The sequence below is a fragment of the Malus sylvestris genome, chromosome 7 (genome assembly GCF_916048215.2).
Source record: "Malus sylvestris chromosome 7, drMalSylv7.2, whole genome shotgun sequence".
Taxonomy (NCBI): domain Eukaryota; kingdom Viridiplantae; phylum Streptophyta; class Magnoliopsida; order Rosales; family Rosaceae; genus Malus; species Malus sylvestris.
In genome coordinates, this window is record NC_062266.1 from 1456105 (window position 1) to 1477689 (window position 21585).

Below are 21585 nucleotides of genomic sequence, written 5' to 3' on the forward strand. Positions count from 1 at the left end.
TGAAACTTTGAAATCTGAAAAGTCACGGCAGATAGTCTTTGAGTCTAAAGTCAAACAACTTTAATTTTCCGTGTGGAAAAGTATCTCACTAGATATGTCATTATCTCAGTCAAATTCGTTGAAGAAACGTAAGAAATTGTGTAAAATTTCAAAAGAATCAAGTATTTTTATATTAGGAGACGTAAGTGCCAAAAGGGTACCATATAATATACTTTTAAACATGATTTTTCAATAATAATATAATTACATAAAGTCTGTTGATTTTGCTGCTGATAAGACTTGTTCTGTTGATCTTGGATAAATATAATTTCTGTTTCTTCCCTTACTAAAGATTTGAATTTTTGAAACAAAGAAACTTGACAATGTATATGTTAAACAGTATCAATTAGCTTAAGAAAATTTTCACAGGAGTCAAGTTTTTTTTTTTCATTATTAAATAAATGTGTGTTAAAAAAAAAAAAAAAAAAAACCAAACTTGAAACCAGTGGCGGAGCCAGGGGCATTTGCTGCTACTGACCCCAATAACTTCAAATATCTCCCCCTTGAATTTTTATATAAGCCCTATAATAGCTAAGGCAAACAAAACAAAGACACCATATATTAATAATTTTTTTAATTCAAACTTACCAAAACTACAACCTTTACAAAATAGGGAGAACTTGTTTAGTGATCAATGTTGCAAAGAATTCACATCATATGGAAAATCAATAGTTGGATGATAACTTGGTTGTATACAATGAAAAATGAATTAAAATCACTGGTTTAATGATTACTTGGTTATATACAATGAAAAATGTATTTGACTTTATTGATAATGATGTTGTGATACGGCGTTCTAAAATATGAGAACATGTACTTACCAATTATAAATGAAAGTATATTTAGTCGGAAGCTTCTTGTTCGTGACCCCATTAATGTAAATTTCTGGTTACGCCACTGCTTGAAACATATATGTACAAGAAGCTATGGAAAAAAAGTACAAGAAAAATATATGTTTGTAAACTGTACTGTATAATTTATTTAATTAAATCGAGAGGATTAAGAATGGTGGCTAAATATACAATGGTGCAAACTGCAAAATAATGAAAATTACACGTAATTTTGTTTTCACTGAAAGCTCTGATTCTTGCGAGAAACTTGCATTTAACCGGAATATTAAGTGACGAGTGCTAAAAACGTGTGAATATATATTTCATTGGCATCCAAACTCGTCATATGTAAAGTAAGTACTATACAGTAATTTGAGATTGGGTTTACACATTCCATATACAATTAATCGTCTCTAAGTTCAGTTAATGGATTCCAATGATAAATTTCCTCATCTCTTGCTCAACGGGCCACAACATTAGAAATCGTCAAGCCATTGACCGAGCAATTGTGAGCACTTACTGCTACTTGATCATGGTGATCAATACATCTCCCTGTAAAGAAGGCTGGTCGCTCAGGTTTAGAAAGACCAATGGTTTCACTTTTCAACATAAGAACAACTGATGACATGGTCGGCCTGTTGTTTGCATCTTCTTGAACACACAATAATCCGATATGAACGTATCTCAGGAATTCATTTGGACTGCATGAGCCTTTCAACAACGGATCCATCAACTCCAACACTTTCCCTTCATTCCATAATTTCCAAGCCTGCAATTATAATTTCATGCTAATTAAGAATGTAGTAATATATTGATTATAAATTTCTATATACCAACATTAATTTGTTTGAGATATTTTTGTATAAGCTAACTCAAGTAAAAACTTTACGTACGTTTCCTATAAGTGTCGGTGCACCATTTGTCAGATGAAAACCTAAAAAGTTCTTTCTCCCCGTTATGATCTCAAGTAAAAGTACTCCGAAGCTAAATACATCAAATTTTATTGAATACAATCCCTCCATTGCATATTCTGGAGCCATGTAACCACTAAATTACACGCATAAACAGATAAGAATTGGAATATGTAAGAGATAATTAACTAAATAGAGGAAGGTATATATATGACTTGCAACTTACTAGGTGCCGACAATTCTTTCGGTGTTTCCTTGAGTTTGATCATCGGCTCCAAACATTCTTGCCATACCAAAATCTGATATTTTTGGATTCATATTTTCATCTAACAGAATGTTACTCGCTTTTAAATCACGATGTATAACTCTAAGCCTTGAATATTCATGCAGATATACAATTCCTTGAGTGATTCCTCCTATTATCATGCAACGCCTTGACCAATCCAGCTGTTCACGTTTCTTGGATTCTATTCACATAAATTAAATACAATACTATTATTAGTATATAATTTAAGATAGAAATTGCAAAGAAATTCTGAAATGATGTACTCTTACCAAAAAGAAAATAATCAAGACTTTGGTTAGTCACATATTCATAAACAAGTATGGTTTCCTCTCCTTCCAAACAAAATCCCAGAAGCCTAACAAGATTTCTGTGTTGAAGTTTGGCTACCAATGCAACTTCATTCTTAAATTCTTGTACACCTTGCTTGGAGCTCTTTGACAACCTCTTCACTGCTATTTCTTGTTCATTAGCAAGTGTTCCCTGAAATATTTTATCGTCAGAAAACTTGTTTAGAGTTCTATAAATTGAACTAAGCATTAAGCACAGTGTGGTAAAAGTCGTTAATCACTAATTTCTACGACAAAATCATGAGGGTATATATAAATTCACATTTTCATACCTTAAAAACTACACCAAATCCGCCTTCACCTAACTTGTTATTGTCCGAGAACTTGTTTGTAGCGGTTTCAATGGTTCCCAAGTCGAATTGCAAGGACTCAAGAGTCTCTGTGTCGTCCCTAACTAAGAAAATAATGTGTTTCTTACATGTAAGAAACTAGCTAGAAAAACATATATATATAGTGTTAATTAAGAAATAGGGAAGTACATTTTTTTCTTTCTAATTGGTGAAGGAAATATACACTCTTTCTGATTTCATATGACAAACTAAAGTACATGTTATTTACTTCTTACCGTTTTCTTGACTTGGAGCATTATTTCTTACTGCTCTTCTGCTTGCAAAGCAGTAGACTAATACGACCGTAACAGCAATAAAAGCAAGAATACTGCCAATAATGATTATGTAAGGAGATAATCTGCTTCTTCCTGTATGAACAAAAGTATTACACAAGGTTGGAATTATTAATTTCTTTAGTTGAAATTGTTAAACACGATTATCAATTTTATTAATTCTGAGAATGTTTGGTGGAATTTAGTTGTAATTCGGGTGAAAATTTGTTGTTTATTTATAGGAGCAAAACCCAATATTTATGCGAAACAATATGACAAAGAAATGTAAACTAGCAAAATCAACGAATACAACTAAGGAAGAAATCAAAGGGATACTTTGGATGCGGTTCCTAATCTTTAACATTTTTTTATTAAAACCTTAATAGTATTCAAAACCTTAATATTACTATTAATATTTATATTTTTATAGTTTGGACATTAATTGTCTGATATTTTATGAGATTTATAATCCTATAAATTTAAAATCCCTCATTATAATACTATTAGAAACGGTTACAATAAAAAAATTCAAACATTTTGATTGAATAAATGGATAAAAACTATGTAAAAATAAGAAATAATAAATGGCAAAAGAATGTATCCATAGTGTTAAAAAAATTGGTGCATTTCACATATAACAAAGTGGTACATTAATAAAGGAGAATGAGTACATTATAAATAAATTAGGGTACAGATAAAAGATTAAAAATTATGAGTACAAATGAATTTTTAAAAATATAGGCGCTAAAAGAAATTAATACATGTGTACAAATAAAACTAAAAAGAAAATACTACAAATTTAAAAAAAAAATGTTGCAAATTAAAAGTGGGTATGTTGATGCACAAAATCAGCGAAGACTTTGGTACAACAGAAAGTGTCAGGTTTTGTGACCTTCGCTTGGTTGCTTGGTTGCTTCAGTCACTAGTGAGGATAAGTACGTAAATGAATAGAGACAGAGAAGCAAACACAGGATGTACGTGGTTCACCCAGATTGGCTACGTCCACGGAGTAGAGGAGTTCTTATTAGTAGTGAAGGGCTTACACAAGTAGAAAGGATCAAGCTCTCAATTTAGTGAGTTCTTGTGAATGATTTAACACAAAATGGCATTAGGCAATATTGTGGGGGAATGACCCCTATTTATAGAAAAACTTGTAGCTTTGTCACATTGACATGTGTCATGTTGTGATTGGTTCTTGATGTCGACACGTGCTGCGCTCTGATTGGCTTCTAATCTTGACACGTGTCGAGTAGTGATTGGCCTCCTGGTCGGAGGGGAACTCTTCTGGGTCCTTGACAGTATAGCGTTGGCCGGTGCTCGGTAGTTTCGGGATTGGTCAAGTATGGTACAAACAGTGCTCCCCTAAGTTCCCGAGTGAGGGAAACTCCTCGGTTGGGGACTTGCAAGATCCAATCCCTTGAGTAATCACGAAACTTCTAAGTACCGAAGTGTGGTCTGATCTTCATCTGCCCTTCTCTGGAAGTACCTTTCCTCCATCCGGGAATGGTGTATTTAGCTGATGTTGACGCACAAGGTAATGTATCAATTTCACTTGAAGCTTACTTGTAGTTTCGGGCTTGGTCAAGTGCGATACAAACCCTATAGTAGGAGTCCCCCAAGTCGTCGAGCTAGGAGATCTGCCGAAAGAGGTGACAGACAAGGTAAGCAGTCAAACTTCCAAGTAAGCAACCCAGGAGCAGAGGTTTGACTTCGGCTTCCGGTTGATTGTTCTCATTCTCCTTGTCTCTCATTCAACTGCCAGGATAAGGAGAAGCAAATGGATAAGAGATGATATGAGATACTTTTGCTTTTGAAGAAATAACTTTCCACAGGCTTATTCTTGAACTGTGCTGGAGGGTTTTCTGGTGCCCTTCAGAGTATAAGGCCGACTCAAAAATTTGAGGGTCAAAACAAGTCCATCAAATCTAGAGTACGTTCGACCTTGATGATATGGGATACTATTGCTGTTGACGGAATAATGAATGTGGTATGGAAATGTGTCGTGCTGTAGTGATCTGTTTCAGCCCACCGTTGAACCTTCTGCTTCAATCTTTTGCATGGCAGAAGTGGTGTGCAACCTTTGCATTTAAATGGTCCTTCAGAACATTCCTTCATAGTGACTCATTCACGCTTGGCAGCTTCAGTGTAAAGAGCCAATATCTGATCAACTGTCATGAGGTATTTGCCGGTGGAATTCGTGACCTTGACAGCAGTTGAGGATGAGTACTCGAGAGCAATGCTAAGTAAGCGACCAGGCAAAGGCTCCAGGCAGTCAGTTCCAAATTGGAGGTTTGATTTCAGGTTCCGACTGACTGCTCTCTTTCTCCTTGTCCTGCAGGTGTGGACAAGGACAAAGACAAAGACAGGGAGAAAGCATGATATGGGATACTCTTGCTTTCGACCCTGATGATATGAGATACTCTTGTTCTTGGTGTGGCTTATTTGCTGAGGTATTATCGGGGGGAAATAAAGCTGAGTATTTCGAGAGGTTATGTTGAGGGTGCCTTTTCGAATGCGAGAAAGGGTTGAGCATTTTTGCAGGTTTGCCTGTCCGTTGAGGAGGGAGGTCAATGTATATAGGGATTTCCCAATAACAAGTAGTAATGCTATTCCTTTACCCTTCTTGGTCACAGCAATGTAGTGGGAGCTGCCAGCTTCACGTGTTTTAATTTTGTCAGAGCACTTTGAAAAAGTGGTATGTGGTATCTGGAAAGCTGATATTACGTGTGAAGATTACAGACAAGCTTTATCTAAGGAAATCTGGCTCTCGAAGTTCTGAGAGTTGTGCCTCTTCGGTTTTCGAACAAGCAATCCCGTCGAGGATCTGACTCTCGAGATTCGGAAAGCGGTGCTACTCCGGTTTTTGAGAAAGTAATTATGTTGGGAGTCTTTTCTCGAATGTGAGTAAAGGTTGGACGTTCTTGCCAACCTGTCTTGCCGCAAAACACGGAGGTCGACACACATAGGGACTTTCCAGTTGTCAAGCAGTGGTGCTGTTCCTTTACCCTTATGGGTAATAGTAGGGTAGCTGGAACTTCGAAATTCTCGTGCCTAAACTTTGTCAGAGATCTTTGACAAAGTTATATGTGGTACCCGAGGAGTTGATGGTGCATATGGAGAGCGGTGATTGAACAGTAAGATTCACGTGCTTTCTACTTCACCAGAAATCTTCGACAGATTGCCCGTAATTTCCGCAAAGCTGAGTGTGCATGTGACAGGTGCTGACGAGGCTGAAAAAGCAGGTGCTTCTTCGATTTCTGAGATCGGCCCTCGTGGTCTCTGAGCAGCCCAGCTTTTGAGAAAGCATTCGCCTCTTCGATTTCTGAGATCGGCCCTCGTGGTCTCTGAGCAGCCCAGCTTTTGAGAAAGCAAACGCCTCTTCGATTTCTGAAGCTCCGTCGAGTGCAGATTTTTATAGAGGCTGGCATTAAGTTCCACAGCACACTTGAATCTCTACCAGTAGAAGCTCATTTCTTGCACTTCTAAGATCTTGATTTGTCTGACTTCTTCCTTCTTCAACACATTTGAAAATGTCTGGACCCTCCGACCGTCGTTTTGACTTGAACCTTGGAGAAGAGACAGCCACGCCTTCTCCAGACAATATATGGCGCCCATCCTTCATATCCCCTACTGGTCCTCTTACCGTTGGGGATTCTGTGATGAAGAATGATATGACCGCTGCAGTGGTGGCCAGGAACCTTCTCACTCCCAAAGATAACAGACTACTTTCCAAACGGTCTGATGAGTTGGCTGTTAAGGACTCTCTGGCTCTTAGTGTTCAGTGTGCAGGTTCTGTGTCTAATATGGCCCAACGCCTATTTGCTAGAACCCGCCAAGTTGAATCATTGGCTGCTGAAGTGATGAGTCTCAAACAGGAGATTAGAGGGCTCAAGCATGAGAATAAGCAGTTGCACCGGCTCGCCCATGACTATGCTACAAACATGAAGAGGAAGCTTGACCAGATGAAGGAATCTGATGGTAAGGTTTTACTTGATCATCAGCGGTTTGTGGGTTTGTTCCAAAGGCATTTATTGCCTTCGTCCTCTGGGGCTGTACCTGGTAATGAAGCTTCAAATGATGAACCTCCAATGCCTCCTCCTTCTGGGGTTTTGTCAAGTACTGAGGCTCCGGATAACCACCCTCCGGTGCTTTCTCTTTCTGGGGCTCTACCGACTGCTGAGACTTCCCCTAAGCAACCTTTGTGAAGGCTCCCTTTTGTTTGTTTATTTTGACTCATGTATATGTACATATTTGTGGCTTATCGAAAATATTAATAAATAAGCTTTGCTTCATTTCAACATATTGTGTTAAATACACCAAAGCCTTCTTCATAAAGTTCTTTGAATTTTTGCTTTTGTTGAAACCTGTATTGTTGAAGCTTTGTGAGTGAAGCATGTAGTTTGAGGTAGTGTTCCCTTAATTTCCCGAGTGAGGAAAACTTCTCGGTTGGAGACTTGAAAAATCCAAGTCACTGAGTAGTCACGAACTTTTGAGTACCAAGGCGTAGTAGCATATGGTGGGAGTCCCCCAAGTCTCTAGTCGAGGGAGTTGACGAATGAGGTGTCTTGCTAATAGTCCATGTCGTAAGTACCAAAACTTCATTCTTTTGTTTTCTAAGTGGTAGCCCCGGACTTTTTCTTCATAGATTTTGTTGATGAAGGTTGCTAGGCCCGAATAAGTGGAATTGCAGAAGGTGTAACCGTTGGTGCATTAACATCATAATGGAAGCATCACAATGATGGAAGCATCACAATGATGAAAGCATCATAATGATGAAAACACCATAATGATGAAACATCATAATGATGAAAACACCATAATGATGAAACATCATAATGATGTTTCTTTGGTGGAATTGTTTTTCATTTCCCCTAACAACCGGAATTGTTTTTCAACATAACACCATCATCTGTAGGTCGAATCACAAAGTTGTCTTCATGAAAGTTGTTCGTTAATTCCTTAACTACAACATATCCAAATTGGAGAGCCATCGGAGCAGTACAACTCCAGAAATCCAGGTATGATGAGTGACTGTTTATCATTTGTCTGTCAACCCGTCAGATTTGTTGTGAGCTTGGAAACTCTATTGTCTCTTGCTCAGATCAGCATGCTTTCTTCATTGAAGTTGTTCCTCAGCTTGTGAACTACAACATATCCAAATTTGAGATCCCTCGGAGCTGTATAACTCAAGAAACTCAGGTATGATGAATGACTGGTTATTATTTTTCTGTCAACCCGTCAGATTTGTTGTGAGCTTCGAAACTCCATTTTCTCTTGTTCAGATCGGTATGCTTTCTTCATTGAAGTTGTTCCTCAGCTTGTGAACTACAACATATCCAAATTTGAGATCCCTCGGAGCTGTATAACTCAAGAAACTCAGGTATGATGAATGACTGGTTATTATTTTTCTGTCAACCCGTCAGATTTGTTGTGAGCTTCGAAACTCCATTTTCTCTTGTTCAGATCGGTATGCTTTCTTCATTGAAGTTGTTCCTCAGCTTGTGAACTACAACATATCCAAATTTGAGATCCCTCGGAGCTGTATAACTCAAGAAATTCAGGTATGATGAATGACTGGTTATTATTTGTCTGTCAACCCGTCAGATTTGTTGTGAGCTTCGAAACTCCATTTTATCTTGTTCAGATCGGTATGCTTTCTTCATTGAAGTTGTTCCTCATCGACTCTTTCATAACATATCAAAAATTCAGGATGAACTAACGGTTAAATATTTCCAGATCTTCGAAACATCACAACAGCTTCGAAATCTGCAAGAAGCCGACTATCATGTTTGGAGCTTCAACACTTTAATTTCCGTCGCTCAAACAGAAATGGTTCCTTCTTGAAAGTTGTTCATATGCTCAAGAACTATAGGGTGTCCAAAATTCAGCTCCATTGGAGAAGAGCAGAGGTTGCAGAAATTTGATAGATGAAAGGAGGCGGAAGAGGGAGAGAGAGAAAAAGTCTCTTGGGTTGGATTTCTATTTTGGGGCAGATTCCAATTTTTGTAGCACCTTCATTATTGATGAATTGCTTGTACTTTTGTCCATTATGAAATTTGGGACTTTGGCTTGTTGTTGGATCTATTATAATATGTTTGGGAACATATATAAGTGAATAAATAAGAAGGAAAATTTTGGGCCCTTGTGGGTGTAAAACAAAAAATGTTTATGTTTACCCAAGTGTTTTTGTACAAGTTCAAGGGCATCTTGGGTTTTGTGAACAAAATTTGTTTATTTGGAGCAAGGTTTTGTGTTGAAGCTTTGTAGGTGAAGCTTTGGTGTTGAAGCTTTGTGGGTGAAGCTTTGGAGGTGAAGCTTTTCGGGTGAAGCTTGTTGGGTGAAGCTTTTTAGGTGAAGCTTTGTGGGTGAAGCTTTTTAGGTGAAGCTTTTCGGGTGAAGCTTTTTGGGTGAAGCTTTTTAGGTGAAGCTTTTCGGGTGAAGCTTTTTGGGTGAAGCTTTTTTAGGTGAAGCTTTGATGGTGAAGCTTTTTGGGTGAAGCTTTTTAGGTGAAGCTTTTTGGGTGAAGCTTTTTAGGTGAAGCTTTGATGGTGAAGCTTTTTGGGTGAAGCTTTTTAGGTGAAGCTTTGTGGGTGAAGCTTTGGAGGTGAAGCTTTTCGGGTGAAGCTTTTTGGATGAAGTTGTTTTTTTTTTTTTTTTTTTTTTTTTGGCGCTTGACACGGTCTTCATTTGCTTGTTTTGTAGTGACTGTGGAAGACAGATTGCTTTCTGATTGAGAAGGGTTCCGGCATCGCTTGCTATGAATGTAAAAGAGTGAGGGCTGAGTTGGCTAAATTACCTCTTTATTGAATTCATTGCCAAATGGCCTTCATTACATAGGATGCCGAACGGCTATAGCTCAACACTTGTACATCGTGAGTCTATTTGTAGTAGTACTTCAAGTGATCAGCGTTCCATGGATGGCCAAGGGTCTTGCCATCGGAGCTTCTAAGTGTGTAAGAGCCAGGGCGACTGATGCCAATGACTTCATACGGTCCATCCCAGTTTGGACTAAGTGTGCCTTCACTCGGGACTCTGTCGCAGAGTAATCTTTTCTTTAAGACCCAGTCTCCTATTTTGAAAGAACGAGGCTTGACCCTAGAGTCATAATAGTTGGAGATGCGCTGCTTGTAGGCGACATTCCTCAAGTGAGCTTGGTTTCTGTGTTCCTCGACTAAATCCAAGTTGAGGGTGAGTTGTTTGTCATTTTCACTTTGAATGTAGTTCTGGACTCGGAATGTTGCTTGCTCGAGCTCAACAGGGACAACCGCCTCTGTGCCAAAGGCAAGTGAGAATGGAGTTTCTCCTGTTGAAGTCCGATATGAAGTGCGATATGACCAAAGAACTTGGGGTACAAATTCTGGCCAACAGCCTTTAGCTTTGTCCAAGCTGGTTTTCAAAGTGCGCTTGATTATTTTGTTGATGGCCTCAACTTGTCCATTAGACTGGGGATGAGCTGGAGAGGCAAAGCATAAGTTGATGTTAAACTTAGAGCAGAACAACCTGAACTTCTTGTTGTCAAACTGTCGCCCATTGTCAGTGACTATCGCATTGGGAATGCCGAATCTACAAAGGATGTTCTTCCACACGAAGTCTTCTATCTTTGCCTCAGTAATGGTTGCCAAGGGTTCTACTTCGGCCCACTTTGTGAAGTAGTCCACTGCAACGACTGCGTAACAGACTTTGCCCTTCCCTGCCGGCATTGGGCCGATCAAATCAAGTCCCCACTGGGCGAAGGGCCAAGGGCTGATCATAGGAGTAAGAGGCTCTGGAGGGGAATGAGGAATAGCCGCATATCGTTGACATTTGTCACATGAGCGGGATACTTTGATGGCATCCTGGTGGAGTGTTGGCCAGTAATATCCTTGGCGAAAAGTCTTGTGTGCTAGGGACCGAGATCCAGCATGATCTCCACAGACTCCCTCATGTATTTCCCGAAGGACGATTTCCGCCTCGGCAGGCGTAAGACACCTTAAGTATGGCAGGCTAAAACCTCGCTTATAGAGTTGATCATTGATGATCAGGTAGCGGGTAGACTTGTATCGAATTTGCTTAGCCTGGACTTTATCATTTGGGAGGGTGCCATGAGCAAGGAAATTATAGATCGGGGTGATCCAACTATCCCCCCGTTGTAAGTTACATACTTCTGCGGCCATGGTGCTTGGTGTTGCCAACAGTTCGACATGAATTTTTCTTCCAATCTTGTCTTCCACAGCTGAGGCGAGGCGAGCCAGGGCGTCTGCATGACTGTTTGCCGCTCGAGGAACTTGGGTGATCTGGTAGTGGAAGTGCTTGAGCAAAAGTTGTGTTTGCGCAAGATATGCTGCCATGGAGCTGTCCTTAGCATCAAAGTTGTTGGTAACCTGGTTGACCACTAATTGGGAGTCACTGAAAATATCAATTTGTTTAACCCCGAGGTGTTTGGCCAAACGTAATCCTGCTAGAAGGGCTTCATACTCGGCCTCATTGTTTGATGCCTTGAATTTGAAACGAAGAGCATACTCCATTGCTACTTTGTCGGGCGTAGTCAAGACTAGTCCCGCTCCACAACCCTGTTGGTTGGATGAGCCATCAACATACAGACTCCATGCTGAGGTCGTTGATTCTACTTTCTGAGCTTCCGATGGTAATGAAGCTACTGCTTCAGGTGTAGAAGCAATGTCAACAGGATATGTGAAGTCGGCGATGAAATCTGCTACTGCTTGGCCCTTCTCAGCTGGCTTTGGTTGGTAGGAGATGTCAAACTCACCCAACGCTATTGCCCATTTGATCATTCGCCCTGAAGTGTCAGGACTTTGGAGTATCTGTCGAAGAGGATAATTGGTAAGCACGATGATGGAGTGCGCTTGGAAGTAAGGGCGAAGTTTTCGAGCAGACATGACCAATGCCAGAGCCAATTTCTCAATGTTAGAGTACCGTGTCTCCGCATCTTGTAAGGCTTTGCTAGCGTAGTAGACAGGTCGCTCAATATTCCCATCCTTTCGAATGAGAACGGAACTTACGGCTGAAGCTGATACCGATAGGTAGATAATGAGAATGTCTCCTACCTCGGGCTTGGAAAGTAGAGGGGCTTTACTCATGTACTCCTTGAGGTTTTTGAATGCCTCGGCACATTCATCAGTCCATGTAATGTACTTCCTACTTCCCTTAAGTGCTTTAAAAAAGGGAGCACATTTGTCTGTGGCCTTAGAAATGAACCTGGTTAAGGCTGCCACCTTGCCAGTAAGGCTCTGGATGTCCTTTGAAGTTACCGGTTCCTTCATGTCGAGGATTGCTTTGATCTTCTCGGGATTAGCTTCAATGCCTCGTTGGCTAATCATGAAACCTAAGAATTTGCCAGAGCCTACGCCGAAGGCACATTTGTTGGGGTTTAACCTCATTCGATACCTCTTCAAAATAGTGAAAGTTTCATATAGGTTGGTGATGTGTTGGTCAGCATGTTTGCTCTTGACTAACATGTCATCAACGTAAACTTCCATGCTCTTCCCAATCTGCTCGGCGAACATTGAGTTGACTAGTCTCTGATAAGTCGCTCCTGCATTCTTTAGGCCGAAAGGCATGACTTTGTAGCAGTATAGTCCTCTGTCGGTAGTGAAGGCTGTGTGTTCTTGATCCGAAGGGTTCATGAGGATTTGGTTGTATCCTGAGTAAGCATCCATGAAGCTCAGGAGTTCACACCCGGCCGTAGAGTCTATAAGTCTGTCAATAAGAGGAAGAGGGAAGCTATCTTTCGGACACCCTTTGTTTAGGTCGGTGTAGTCAACACACATTCTCCACAAGACCTTTTGAAGCAAAAGACTTTCTTTGGTCGGATTTTTCTTAACAAGGACCACATTTGCTACCCATGTCGGGTAATTGACTTCGCGGACAAAGCCTATGCCTTTGAGTTTTTCAACTTCTGCTTTCATTGCCTCGTATCGTTCAGCGTCATAAGATCTTCGCTTCTGTCTCACCGGCTTGATCTTGGGGTCAATACTCAAACGATGACAGATGACATCGGGAGAGATGCCTGACATGTCCTCGTATGACCAGGCGAAGACTTCAGTGTTCTCTTTCAAAAAAGATATCAATGCTAACCGAAGGGGTGGTGACAATGTGGTGCCAATCTTCACCATGCGATCTGGATAATCTCTTGAGATAGGTACCTTCTCCAACTCTTCAGCAGGTTGGGCTTGCTGGGTGAAAGAGTCATCTCGAGGATCATCGGGTTGATTGTTGCTATCAGGAAGATCCAAGTTCGCTTCATCTAGGCTGGTCTTTGTGACTTGGTCATGTACAGACAGGGTTTCCTTGGGTCCGGGCAAGTGTTGTTGCTTAACTGAAGTGTTGTAACATGATCGTGCACTAAGCTGATCTCCTCTGATGTAGCCGTTGCCATGGGGGGTTGGAAATTTCATCAACAGCATATGCGTGGATACCATAGCCTTGAGATCATTGATGCCTGTGCGCCCAAAGATGACATTGTATGCCGTTGGGCAGTCAACCACTAGGAAGTTAGTGGTAATGGTAGCCGTGTAAGGGCCTGTACCAATAGTAAAGGGTAAATGTATGCTCCCTAAGGGTTGCACGATATCACCGGAGAAGCTTATCAGAGGAGAAATCGAGCGATCGAGCAAGTGTTCAGCTACACTGAGTGCCCTGAAAGCTTCGGCAAACATGATATTGACCGAAGCCCCTGTGTCTACGAGGATTCGTCGAACATCAAAGTTGGCTATGTGAGCCTCCACGATCAATGGGTCGTTATGAGGGTAGATGATGCCTCTTTCTTCCTCAGGGTAGAAACATATCGGATCCCAGTTAGGCTTTTGATACTTCCCTCCCCTGATGTCTTCCACGTGAAACACTTGGTGACCAGGCCTCAGACTTCGTTCACTGTTTTTCATGGCCCTATTGGAAGATTCAGATATGGGTGTGCCGCCGCTTATGGAATATATGACATTCACCTGGCGTTGGTTACGGTTATCCCTTTGAGGGTGAAGAAGGAATTGATCAATTTTTCCTTCTCGTGCCAAAGCTTCAATACGATCACGGAGGATGATACATTTCTCGCTATCATGGCCGTTATGCTCATGGTAGCAACAAAACGTGCCCGCGTTATTCGGGGGCGTGTAATCTGGGTGCCTCGGCTTTGGCTTTGGTATCAGGTGAGCTATGCTGGGGTAAATGGCCGCGCATGTGGCATTCAAGGGCGTGTATGTCTCATACCTTGGGGTAGGGGGTATCTTGACGCGGGTTTGACCCACTGCATTGATTGCCTGGGGGCGAGCGTTATTGTGGCGATACCCTTGGTTATCGGGATAGTGTCCCTTACTCTTTTTACTGAAATGAGAGTGGTGAGGATGGAAATCCTTCCTCTTGCCTTGAAATTGATATGTCTGTTGATTCGGCGAAGCATTATGCAAGGCATGGGGAGGTGCCACTGCTGTTTGGAAAGTCGAGGTCTTCTCATTTAGGTGAGTCTGGCTTCCACCTCCCACTTGTTGATAAAGGATGGTTGTAGGGGGTTTCTCCTGATATGTCTTTGCCTCGGCGGAGGCATGGTTATAAGCCTGCGCCATCACCTCAGAGTAAGTCTTCCAAGTATTGGCATTGATCATGTATTTAAAGAAACAATCACGTAGGCCTGCCGTGAAGGCTTTGAGGGCAGTCTTGTCGTCTGCCTCGGCACACCGGGAGTATTCATGGCTGAAGCGACCAGCATACATACGTAATGACTCGTCTGGCTTCTGGCGGATAGTGTACAGGTCATCTGCAGAGTGCAAGCGATCGGTTTGGAAAATGTGTTGGGAAACAAATAGTTTCCTCAATTCCTCAAATGAGTCTACCGTCTCAGGTGTAAGACGACAATACCAATTTAGAGCTCCGCCAGAGAGGGTGGAGGGGAAGAGAAGACATCGCTCTTCGTCGGTGTGCATCCGGTATGCCATGGTGGACTCAAAGAGGTTAAGGTGCTCAATCGGGTCCTCTTTTCCAGTATAAAGTTGCAAGCCAAGCTTTTGCTTTGTCTTTGCTTGAAGGGGGGTGTTGAGGATCCTCCTTGTAAGAGGGCCAGGCCTGGGTTGGTTCCAGTCAGGTATTTCAGCCTGACGTTCAGCCTTCAACTTGTTTACTTCCTCAATAAGTTGTAGGACAAGGGGGTCTTGAGCGGAGTTATGTGCCACTGGAGCTTTCTTTCGTAAATCTCCATCTCCTCTTGGAATTAGGAAGGTTTGATCAAGGGCATGTGATTTTTCCCTGGACTCGCTGTACTGGCTTCCAGGGTATGTCTGTCGGAACACCTCTGAGTCCCCTGTACCCTCATGTCTCTCTAGGACTTGTTGCACCTTCCCCAAGTTGGTGGCCGGCTCGGGCCGTGGCAGGGGACCGAGTCTCTCAGAAATCCTTGGGTCATTGATCTTTGAGCTTATATGGATGGAATTCTCTCGACGTTGCTTCAGGAAATCCCGACAATCGCGAAATACGGCTTTCGATCCTTCTGCCCCTTCAGCAAAGAGGTGTCTCCCTCCGCTTCTCATGGTTCGGGTCGAAGCAACTGGGTTAAGAGAAGCCTCATGTTGATTATCAAATCGAGGGGTAATTTGTTCCCTATCAGGGATATCTATGTCGAATGCATGTGACCCTCCATGTTGGAGGGCACCCAGTTGATGGTTGACTTCCACGGGGGCAACAAGCTCGCGTGTCTGAGCTTGCCTAGCTTCGTGAAGTGTCTCGAAGAGCTTCTCATATTGCTCCTGGATGACCTCATTCCTCATTGCTATCTTGTTGTTCTGAGCTTCCAACTCATCGACTTTAGCTTGAAGAAGAACTCGTTTTCCTTCCTTCTTTCGTTGTTTCGCACTATGTGCAAGGGGGGTGTCATTCTGTGTGCTGTGGCTTCCTTCGCTTCCCATGCTGGAGAGGGATGCCTGATCAAAAGAAAGTGTACGAATGATAGAAACCAGCTTGACACAGCTGAAGAGAGTAGGAATAAGTGTCGTTTCCCACAGACGGCGCCAAATGTTGATGCACAAAATCAGCGAAGACTTTGGTACAACAGAAAGTGTCAGGTTTTGTGACCTTCGCTTGGTTGCTTGGTTGCTTCAGTCACTAGTGAGGATAAGTACGTAAATGAATAGAGACAGAGAAGCAAACACAGGATGTACGTGGTTCACCCAGATTGGCTACGTCCACGGAGTAGAGGAGTTCTTATTAGTAGTGAAGGGCTTACACAAGTAGAAAGGATCAAGCTCTCAATTTAGTGAGTTCTTGTGAATGATTTAACACAAAATGGCATTAGGCAATATTGTGGGGGAATGACCCCTATTTATAGAAAAACTTGTAGCTTTGTCACATTGACATGTGTCATGTTGTGATTGGTTCTTGATGTCGACACGTGCTGCGCTCTGATTGGCTTCTAATCTTGACACGTGTCGAGTAGTGATTGGCCTCCTGGTCGGAGGGGAACTCTTCTGGGTCCTTGACAGTATAGCGTTGGCCGGTGCTCGGTAGTTTCGGGATTGGTCAAGTATGGTACAAACAGGGTACAAACTAAAAATATAAATATATGATACAAAGTTTAGGCATAAAACATAAATATACCATATGTAATTTTTCTATTATTGATTAAATATACAATGTCACGTGACGGTATACACATGGATACAAACACAAATAAAACTTCAAAAAATATGGGCACAAAAAGAAACTAATATATGGGTACAAATTAAAAATGAAAAGAAAATTGGTACAAATTAAAATATTTGCAAATTAAAAATAGGTACAAACTAAAAAAATATATATATGATAAAAAAAATTAGCCATAAATATAAATATACTAATTGTAATATTTTTATCACTAAAGGAATATATTTAAAAATAAAAATATTTTATTATTCAAATAATTAATGATGTTATTAATACTCAAGGACCTTGATCAAAAATTAAAAATGAATAAGATTTTAATCAATGGAGTAATAAAAAGAAGGATGTGAACCTAATTTTCTCAACAAATTATTAAGGAATGATGACCATGACTAATAGTGGTGATGGAGATGGAGATGATAGATGAGGAAGCGAATTAATAAGTTTAAGGCACCTTTAGGCCTTGCCCTGATGGAGGCTGGCGGAGGAGGAAGCGGCGGTGGGGAGGAGGGGGTGCGGAGGATGTAGCGGTAAACTTCAATCGTAAGACGGCAACTGGGACATAGAAGTCGTCCGCCTTGTTGTATTCTGGGAACTTCTGCTATGGCTCCCTGAAGACATAAATAGCAATCTCTAGAGGACAAGTCCTGCGTGCACTGCCCAAGCACTTGCAGCGAAATGGACCCTGAAACGTCCGCTTTTTTGGTTGCAAACATATTGCTTTTATTGGAAGCCTGAACGGCCAACTCATTCACACTCGCCTCCAGTACCTGGTAAAAGCGGCTTTCGTTGGCCGTTACCTTCGTCTTGTTCCCCAAGTACCTTAAAGGGATGTCGTCAAGTCTGGAAAAGAAGGACTCGTCAGAGTAGCGCAACATGCAGTCGACGTACCAGATTATAACATTTTTTCTATTGGGGCAGCGCTCGAGGGCCTCCGACGTTGCGGTGGCAACGCAGGTTTTGCACTCGTCAGTGGAGACCAAGTCGCCGCGGCAAAGGAAGAGGCCGTACACAGTGTCATAAGGGTTTTGGGAAGAGGATGCGGTGTCTTTGTAGAAGCCGGTGTAACGCGTGGCTTCGGAGGAGAGGGTGGATAGGAGGCGTTTGAGGTTGGATTGGAAGGCGGAGTTTGGGGTGAAGGTGGTGGTGTCTGGGCAGTACTCGTCCAGGTAAACAGCTTTGGTAGGGGTGGGCTCATGTGCTGTGGCGTTCTGGGCGTAGAAGGGGTAGATTTCGTACCTAACGCTACAACTCGGAAGCAGAACTCGTCCCCCTTGCTTTCCGCTACAACAAGACGGCAATAGCGCTATGACATCCCTAAGGCACTCGTCGCAAACGGCCGCGGACAGGTCCTGCGTGCACTGCCCGAGGCTGTACAACGTAATCAGATCACTGAATTTCGTTTGTTTTGTCGCGAACTTGTAGGCGTCGTTGGCAGCCTCGGTAGCCACCTCGTTCATACTCGCCGCCAGCACCTGGTTGAACCGAGTCTGTTCCGTTACGTTCTGCGTGTTCATCAGGAACACGCCAGGGTTCTCGGCCGAGGTGGAAAAGAATGACACGTACGAGTAGCGCAGCATGCAGTCGTCATACCAGATCACAGCCTCTTTTTCGATGGGGCATCGTTGGGGAGCCTCGCTGGTTGCATTGGCAACGCAGGTTTCACAAGCGTCGGTTCCCAAGACATCACCGCGGCAGAGGAAGAGACCGTAGACGGCGTTGTTTGGGGTTTGGACGGAGGTGTTGTAGAAGCCGGTGGAGCGGTAGGCGTTGGAGGAGAGGGTGGAGAAGAGGCGGTTGAGATTGGACTGGAAGGTGGAGTTTGGGGTGAAGGTGGTGGTGTTTGGGCATACGTGGTAGAGATATTCTGCTTCCGTACTGGTCAGAAAGCTGGGCAGAGTAAAAATGGAGAAAATCAAAAGAACGGTAGTCATGTTTTTCATTTTTTGATAATTGATAATAAAATCATAGGGTTTTTGTATTGAGCATCAACAAAAGCAATGCAGGGGTGGTAGCTTGACTTTCAATTTTGAGTGTTGACCAGAAGAGTTCCTCTCTTACAAACGGGTTTTAGTCTCAATGCCATTGTCGTCTAGTAAGTGCTTGCAACTTGTTCAAAAATTGCACCATTCTGTCCACTGACCACATGTTTAGTTGTTTATTGGGTAAAAAAATTCAATAAGAAACAGTATTGCTATTCTAAACCGCACCAGGAGAGTGTAAAGGGTCTGAATCCATTAAGTAGTGAGATGCAAAAAAATGTTCTAATCAGTAAGGCAATCCATTACTTATAGTTCACATTATATACGTGTTTGCAAGGTGGAGCTAGATTTTCAAATAATTCGATCATAATTTCAACAACAAAAAAATCATTTGATCATTTCGTCGAGCACTTGGTAAGCATCTGCCGATTCCTACTGGCATTTGCAAAAAGCTTACGTAAACGAATATTGACAACAACTTTTATCAGTAGAGGCTTGTCAAGAGAAGTTGTAGAAAACTATCGAGTAATATTGAAGATTGTCAAAACTTGTCAACTGAGGCAATTCATGAAGCACTTGATTCTTATACAAGAAGAGAGAAAATGAAGACATAGATGATAAAAGAAAACAATATTAGAAAAATGAAGCTATGATTCAGTTTGTCCCTCCTCCCAACAATGTAAAGGAAACTATATACATATTATTTGCGAAATTCATATATGTGAAAAATAAAAATTACAAAGTAGCAAAAAATAAATGAAACTTGTTGATGCACAAAACCAGAGGTCTTGGAACAACGTAAATCCGACTGTGAATCTGCAAGAAAGTAAAGAACACAAGATGTATCGTGGTTCACCCCAATGTTCGGACTACGTCCACACTGATATTGTATTTCTCTGTTTGTGAGAGGATTGTGAGGGTGAGAGCTTCTTCCCATGGCCTAAGAATTGGCCTCCCCTAATGAGGAGAGTGAGGGGTCCTTTTATAGAATAAGGGCTCCTTACTTATTACATATTTGCCCCTTCATTTATTACATAATTACATTTGAGTCCCCCGAGTATTTATACGAGATCTAAATACGGAGGCCCTAAGTATGGTACAAACAGTAGTCCCCCAAGTCTTCAGTTAATAGAGTCTTTTGGCTGGAGACTTGAAATTCAGTCCATGTGTGGGTCGAAGTAACTAGATGTCGTCTAGAACTGATACTCGATATGAGGCGGTGCTCAATGTGAAATGATGTAGAAGTAGCACATGTTGTAAGGCTGCTCGGCTTGTGGCTTATGTTGCCTTGGTTGGCTCGACTTGTGGCGTTGAAGGTGAGGGAGTCCCTTTTATAGAATACGGGTTCGCTCCTCAATACAAAAATGATGGGCTATGAGTGATGCTCGCGGCGAGGCGGTTGCTCAGCAAGCGGCGATACTCTCTAATGATGGTGAGGGAGTCCCTTTTATAAAATAAGGGCTCGCTCCTCAATACATAAGTAATGGGTGTTCTCTAATGAAAGTGAGGGAGTCCCTTTTATAGAATAAGGGTTCGTTCCTCAATACATAAGTGATGGGCTAGAGTGATGCTCGCGGCGAGGCGGTTGCTCAGCTGGCGGCGATGCTCTCTAATAATGGTGAGGGAGTCCCTTTTATAGAATAAGGGTTCGCTCCTCAATACATAAATAATATGCTAAGTCCTCCAAGTATTTTTCATGAGGTCTAGTTGTGGAAGCCCAATAAATGATACATAGTGTAGTCCCCCAAGTCTTCAGTCAATAGAGGCTATTGGCTGGAAACTTCAAATTCAATCCATGTATGGGCCGAAGTGGCGGTTGTTCGGATGCGGTATTTGTATACCCTGCGGTGAAGCTTTGTAGGTGAAGCTTTGCAAGTGAAGCTTTGAAGCTGGAGCTTTTGTAAATGAAGCTGGAGCTTTTGTAAATGAAGCTTTTGAAGCTGGAGCTTTCGAAGCTGATTGACATGAGTGATGCTCATGAATGTTTATGTTGATTGACATGAGTGATGCTCATGGATGTTAGCATGAGTGATGCTCATGAATGTTAGCATGAGTGATGCTCATGAATGTTGACATGAATGATGGTCATGAATGTTTATATATGATTGACATGAGTGATGCTCATGAATGGTTATGTATGATTGACATGAGTGATGCTTATGTATAATTTTGGAGTACTGGACGTACTTTTGATCACTTGGTTGGTGATAATAGCGGCAGGCTGCCGAATAATTTTGGAGTACTGGACATACTTTTGATCACCTGGTTGGTGATAATAGCGGCAGTGTGCCGAATAATTTTGGAGTACTAGGTGTACTTTTGATCACCTGGTTGGTGATAATAGCGGCAGGGTGCCGAATAATTTTGGAGCTAGGCATACTTTTGATCACCTGGTTGGTGATACTAGCGGCAGGGTGCCGAATAATTTTGGAGTACTGGACGTACTTTTGATCACCTGGTTGGTGATAATAGTGGCAGGGTACCGAATAATTTTGGAGTACTTGGCGTACTTTTAATCACCTGGTTGGTGATAATAGCAGCAGGGTGCCGAATAATTTTAGAGTACTGGGCGTACTTTTGATCACCTGGTTGGTGATAATAGCGGTAAGGTGCTGAATAATTTTGGAATACTAGGCGTACTTTTGATCACCTGGTTGGTGATACTAGCGGCAGGGTGCCAAATAAATTTGGAGTACTGGACGTACTTTTGATCACCTAGTTGGTGATAATAGTGGCAGGGTGCCGAATAATTTTGGAGTATTGGGCGTACTTTTGATCACCTGGTTGGTGATAATAGCGGCATGGTGCCGAATAATTTTGGAGTACTATGCGTACTTTTAATCACCTGGTTAGTGATACTAGCGGCAGTGTGCCAAATAAGTTTGGAGTACTGGACGTACTTTTGATCACTTGGTTGGTGATAATAGTGGCAGGGTGGAGAATAAACTTGAAGCCATAGGGCCTGACTCTTA

The 21585-nt window shown here is 42.0% G+C and overlaps 1 protein-coding gene across 1 annotated transcript; it reads right to left on the reverse strand.

Annotated features, from left to right (window-relative positions):
* Positions 1-1186: 1186 nt before the first annotated feature.
* LOC126628314 (cysteine-rich receptor-like protein kinase 25) lies at positions 1187-18596 on the reverse strand. Its single transcript, XM_050297947.1, has 7 exons — positions 17086-18596; positions 2979-3110; positions 2686-2807; positions 2336-2546; positions 2007-2247; positions 1763-1916; positions 1187-1638 (listed from the first exon to the last, which is right to left on the reverse strand). The coding sequence occupies exons 1-7, from the start codon at positions 18572-18574 to the stop codon at positions 1330-1332; spliced, it is 2658 nt and encodes an 885-aa protein (XP_050153904.1). The 5' UTR covers positions 18575-18596; the 3' UTR covers positions 1187-1329.
* Positions 18597-21585: the final 2989 nt, after the last annotated feature.

What these genes read in the sequence shown, in the direction of transcription:
- LOC126628314 (XM_050297947.1), bottom strand. Translation starts at nt 18,574, where the DNA reads ATGAAAAACATGACTACCGTTCTTTTGATTTTCTCCATTTTTACTCTG. An exon ending in CATCAGGGCAAGGCCTAAAG is followed by an intron (nt 3,111 to 17,085) that starts GTGCCTTAAACT and finishes TTGTTCATACAG; the next exon opens with GAAGAAGCAGATTATCTCCT. An exon ending in TGCTCCAAGTCAAGAAAACG is followed by an intron (nt 2,808 to 2,978) that starts GTAAGAAGTAAA and finishes TTATTTTCTTAG; the next exon opens with TTAGGGACGACACAGAGACT.